This window comes from Mustelus asterias, chromosome 31 (assembly GCF_964213995.1).
Source record: "Mustelus asterias chromosome 31, sMusAst1.hap1.1, whole genome shotgun sequence".
Taxonomy (NCBI): domain Eukaryota; kingdom Metazoa; phylum Chordata; class Chondrichthyes; order Carcharhiniformes; family Triakidae; genus Mustelus; species Mustelus asterias.
In genome coordinates this window covers 4,317,324-4,323,423 of record NC_135831.1, presented here as the reverse complement: position 1 = coordinate 4,323,423, position 6,100 = coordinate 4,317,324, and the positions used below count along the sequence as shown (strand labels likewise).

General features: G+C 41.6%; 1 protein-coding gene across 1 annotated transcript; it reads left to right on the top strand.

Moving 5' to 3' along the window:
* The first annotated feature begins 409 nt into the window (after nucleotides 1–409).
* On the top strand, nucleotides 410–5,554 carry LOC144481606 (up-regulator of cell proliferation). Its single transcript, XM_078200744.1, has one exon. It carries the CDS (start codon nucleotides 512–514, stop codon nucleotides 5,138–5,140), a length of 4,629 nt encoding a protein of 1,542 aa, XP_078056870.1. The 5' UTR covers nucleotides 410–511; the 3' UTR covers nucleotides 5,141–5,554.
* The last annotated feature ends 546 nt before the right edge of the window (nucleotides 5,555–6,100 follow it).

Below are 6,100 nucleotides of genomic sequence, written 5' to 3'. Positions count from 1 at the left end.
AATGGTCTTGTCTTGTCCTCTGTTCTGGACAATCCAATTGCTGCCACCTATTAGCTGGAAGAAGATGGTGCCATTCAGGCAAAGAGGGAATAACCATGCAGCGTTACGAATACAATTTCCAAATTAGCAGCATTAGCTTCAATAGTGGAGTTACAATTGGTGCAGTTGAGTCTGGGTCAGAAGTTTATGGTTTTGAAATAATCGATGTGGGAAGAGAAAAGGTTGAAACGTACTCTCACCAGAATAGACAAGCATTTAATTATCAGGCGAATCTCCGCTTATAAACTTGGTGCAACTCAATGTAAATGATGAATCTTTGAAAAACTATGGTATTTCAAACAGGGAGAGACAATTACATCAGAAGTGCAGTGTGTTTACTGTTCACATTCTTATTTCTCATTTTACAGTCAAGGAAAATAATTTTCAAGAAGTGCTTTCCAAGCTGAAGCTGCAGAAATATTTCCAAGTGAAACTTTCTTTAAGCAAAATCCTTGAAATTGGCCCAGAATCCATGGAATGTGCAAAGCCTCAAAGCTTGGGAGAAGTACCGTGGTATTTTCTAAAGAAACTTATGATTCTCAACCTGACAGCCAGAAATATCAGATGCTCAGCAGATATTCCTCAAGACAAAACAGCAGCTGTTGATAAAACAAACCTTTCCGACCTTTTTGATATCCCGGGGAAAGATGCTGGTGAATCGTGCAATCCCCTGGATGTCATTACCGCAGTATTCCTTTGCGCTGATAGTTCCCTGCAGCAAGAGATGCTGATGAAGATGTCCATGTGTCAGTTTGCTTTGCCTCTATTATTGCCAGACTACAGTAAGGACAGCACCACCCTACTGCTGTGGGCCATGCGTTTCATTGTGAAAAAGTGGAGACCTCAGTCACTGGAAGCAAGTAAAGGATTCAAAGAGGCAACTATGGCAACCACTCCGATGCATGTGATTTCATTTATTCGTCTGGGTAGGTGCACAACATCCAAATCAAAGGTTCTTAATGCAGTGTTAAGTAACCCACACCATCATCACAACTTCTTTATCAATCGCGGCATGGAATGTGGTGACATTCCTCGTAAAATTTCAGATGGTCTAGTTGAGTTCTGCTGGTATCTCCCTTGTGGTAAGAGAAATATTGATATCTTCACAGAACCGCTTCTCATTGCCAATCTCCGTGGGGATGCAAATGGTCTACACTCTCAAGTTCACTTCTTGGCCAAGGTGTCTTCAGCAGTCTTTATATTTGTTGATCAGATAGGTACTGATGAGTTTGCATTCCTGGAATCCATTGCAGAATTGCAAACGCGATTCTTCCTAATCCTCAATCCACAACCTGCCCAGCAGGACGAGACAAGCAGCTTCCTCCAGAAACTCGCTCCGTTAATGAAACTGGAACGGAATCATATCATCATCAAAAATAAAAGCATGAATGCATCAGAGTTTGTTGAAGAAATCCAGTTGAGCATCAAGGACGCTCTGGGAGATGTGACTGACCTAATGAGCATTGAGAAAATGGCTGATGTTGCTCGTGAGTTAGAAATATCTGTCGATGAAGATGAGCCAAGGTGCCAACGCACTAAAGAAGTGGCCGAGGAAATCACTGGTGCCTTGAAAGATGTGCAAAGCGTAGCAGAGTACAAAATCCAAAAACTACCTTTACAAGGAGAGCTCTGGAAAAAATGGTCCAAGCTCGGCAAGGAGCTTTGTCGTCAGAGAAGGCGTGGAGATAAGCCTGTTGAAATGTACAACTGTGAACTCAGACTTGAACAAACAAATCTGCGGAAGCAACAGCTAGAATATGATATTACTGAAAACCTTTCTGAGTTTGTCACTGAAATGGTAAATATGAACAATGACGAAAGACACTCCTTCCTGCAATGGATCAAATATCTTCTTGACGCCACCACACGGCAAGAGCTTTCTGAATTACGTGAGAAGTATAAACAACAGTATAAAGCTTCACCTGGTACAAGCAAAGAGCTCACGGAACTTGACAAACAAATATCGGACAGTTCTCTGGGGCTAGAACATTTCATGCGAGAAATAGGACAGATTTATGAAGCTGAGGTAACGTTAATGCAGGAAAATATTCTGCCAAAAAATAAACGCCAGTATACGTCACTTCCCAGCATTGCTGCTGATCTTATGATAGATGGCTTTCCACTTGAACTTTTAGATGGCGATGCTTCCAGTATATCAGAACAATGGGTCAGTGCTGTGCTCACAAACCTTTCGGAGAAACTAGGACCAAATACCAGGATAGTTGTTTTAACTGTACTGGGTGTACAGAGCACGGGGAAGTCTACTCTCTTGAACACAATGTTTGGTTTGCAGTTTGCAGTGAGCAGTGGGAGATGTACAAGAGGAGCCTTCATGCAGTTGATTAAAATTACAGGAGAGCTGAAAGAGGAGACTGGCAGTGAGTACCTGATGATTATTGACACAGAAGGGTTAAAAGCTCCAGAGCTAGCGAAGCTGGAGGACAGCCATGAGCACGACAATGAGCTCGCAACTCTGGTTGTTGGATTGAGTGACGTCACATTAGTCAACATGGCCATGGAAAACTCTTCCGAAATGAAGGATGTCCTGCAAATTGTGGTGCACGCCTTCCTGAGGATGAAAGAAGTTGGACACAAACCAAACTGTCAGTTTGTTCATCAAAACGTGGGAGAGGTCTCGGCACATGATCAGAACATGAGAGACAGGAAACACCTCCTGGATCAGTTAAATGAAATGACAAGGGCGGCAGCAAAGATGGAAAAGAAAGGAAACACATTCACAGAATTTTCAGATGTCATGGAATACGATCCTGAAAAAAACAACTGGTACATTCCAGGCCTGTGGCACGGTGTTCCTCCCATGGCACCAGTAAACACTGGCTACAGTGAAAACATATTCGAACTGAAGAAATATCTGTTTGATTTGTTTAAACAGCGCAAAGGAAGAAAAAACCCATTTACAATTCACCAATTCACAGAGTGGATGAAGAGTTTATGGAATGCGGTCAAATATGAAAATTTCATTTTCAGTTTCCGGAACAGTCTGGTTGCAGATGCTTACAGCCAGCTCAGTCTGAAGTACTCAGAGTGGGACTGGCAGTTTAGGAAAACCATGCATTCCTGGGTTGAAAAGGCTGAGAATAATATCGACAATCATCCTCTGAATCAGCTCGACGGTCTATATCAAACTCTGATTCAAGAATCAAATACCATCCTCCAGACCCAAAAACGAATGGTTCTCTATCATCTGGAACTATATTTCAACAGCAAAGCAGAGAACATCCACCTTGTGGAGAAATTCAAAACTGACTTCACCTTGAGTGCTGAGAGTTTGCGAAATGAGCTTGGGATTTACAGCAGGCAGAGATGTGACACTGCAATTCAGAGACGTAAAGGCATGGACAAACTGGTTAAAATACAGACTGAGTATCAGGTAACTATTCAGAAACAGGTCAGCGAACTTTTACGAAACTGTAAACAGTCAGAGACTAAACTCGATGACAGTTTTCTGGAGAAACAATTTGAAAAGATGTGGAGAGACACGGTGAAACCACTGCAGGGAATGTCATTCAAAAAGCAGGACATTGAAATGGAGTTTGAAAATCAGCTGAGACAAAGTCTACAACATCGGGGGAGTGCTGTGTGTCAGAGATTAGATACAGCTGGAAAATTGTCTGCAAAAGGAAAGGGTCCTTTTGTAGTTATCAAGAATCATATCGAAAAGAGTTTTTGCCGCAAAATTTGGGGGTTTTTCAGAAGTTCAGGTAGGAATGAATTGCAAGTGTTTGCAGATTGCTTAATACGATGTTGTGAGGTATTTGCACAGGACAAGGTTAAAGCAAAAGTTGATTTTGATCAAACTTACTGTCAGTTGTTGCTGAAAAAAATTGATGAATATTTAAACATTACAAAACGTCACTTTCAAAGTAATGCTGACTTTGAGGTGGATATTAAGCTGCATACATGTGGACACGTCTTGCCAACTTTCCAAAAGATGCATGAAGATTTCTTTAGAGAGAATGATCCACTGACTCGTCTGGAAGAAATGAAAAGTGCCTACTATTCCACTTTTAAAGATCTTTACCATGAGAAAGATCAAAGTCAGAAAAGGGCTCAGGCTTTGTGCAGTAACTGCCTCCAACCAGCCCTGCGGAATGCCATTGACAAAAAGCTTGGTGTGGAGATTGTTGAGGATGTAAAAGCCAGCTGTACAAACCATGAACTGAGCAGCAGAGCCTATCTCCAAGCTGTGATTTTACTGGAATTGCTGGAAGAGCACCGTGTGGAAAATTACATACAGTACATTACAAACTATGAGGACTTTGCAAAAGAGTGGATCAGGAAAAGAATAATAAAGAATTACACAGAAGGAAATAAAATTACAGGGATTGCTACAAAAATAATCCAAGCTTTGATCCGAAAGGCAAAAGGTGCCATCGAACAAGCAACAGCGACTGAGAAGGAAAATGTGTCAGAATTTTTAACAGAATTTTGTAATATTTTGAGGGATGATTTTGTGATTGACAAGGGGAGTTTAGAAATTGTACTCTTTCAAAATGCCACCACAGCCAGTGAATTTGCAGCTGCTGTTGTTGCAGCCCTGGATGACGTGGAGCAGGAACTCATTTTGGGCTTTCATGAAAACTATGACATCAAGGAAATTCTGCCTCGCCTGCCCGTGAAGCCGGATGAAGAAATCTTCCGCCAAGTTCTCGGCTGTGGGAAGATGTGTCCATTCTGTGGAGTTCCTTGTGAACGAGGAGGCTCGGGACACAAGGAGCATTTTGCTGCAACACATCGGCCCAAGGGTCTGCATCAATATCGCGATGAATCCAGTGGAAAACTTGTAGCAACAGTGTGCACGTCTTCAGTGGCATCTGATGGTTCATTCTGCTGTGCAGCAACACAATATCAATATCATCCCTACAACGACTACCGCAGTGTAAATGATTATTATGCTTCCTGGGATATACCACCAGACACCAGCATCCAAGCAGCAGCCTACTGGAAATATGTCCTGTGTACCTTTAATAAAGAGTTTGCTGAGGCTTACAAAGCCAAAAAGGCCTATATCCCTGCTGACTGGAAAACTATACAAAAGGAAACCATAGAAGCAGAGGTAAAGAAAACATATAATATGTGAACAAAAATATTAGATAACTGGAACAGTGTGAGATGAAATATTCAGAATTAACACAATTAGACATTCACTCTCAATGCCATGTGAGGGTTGTCATCGTTGCTCAAGACTCAGGGCTTACCTAATTATTTACAAAATCAGGAAGCAAAGAGTTACCAAAAACAGCACTAAAAATACTATTGATCTGAACTGTCTCCACTGCCAGTTACAAGAGTCAATTGCCCCTCTCAGGATCAATGTGTACACTGTGATTATATTTATCTCTGATTATAATTTGCTTGAAGTATATTTTAACGTTGTCACTGCAGTCGTACAAAGGGAACTCCGCTAAGCCTGTGCCAGAATAACGATCAAATTAAGATCGTCATTCTGAAAGCCTTTTGTAAACTATCTTGAAATGCTTAATAAAGTAGGTGAATTATCATCCTGTGTCCTGTTTAGTTCCCATTTGTGCCCTGATTTACTTAACACTGTTTTGTATTCCTGCTGGTAACAAGTAACACTTATAGACTGCCTACCATTCTCATGACACTGTGGGCAATGGTGAGAATTTACTGCCCATCCAGAGTTGCCCTCGTGAAGGATATGCTGAGTACACTAGCGTGTGCACAGAGGATATTTAGGAAAATTTGCAAGGAATGGAGAGTTTTACTTGAGCAAAGACTGGATAGACCAAAGGAATTATAACCTACATACGACTTTGTATAGATAATATATACGCATTAAATATGTATTTGTAATAACTCAGGAAGCGGACTGGAAAGGAACAATGTTTCTTAAATCAAAAGTTAAACTATAACCCTGTGGTGCGGATACGAGTTCCATCTGGGACGATAGTTCACCAGACCCGCTCAGTGATCCGCCTTATCAAGAGCTTGGGTGACGAGTTCCACCTGGGTAGGCAATTGCCTATTCCCACGGGAAGTCGTATTCCACAAGTCCCACAGGGAGATCAATTAAGGA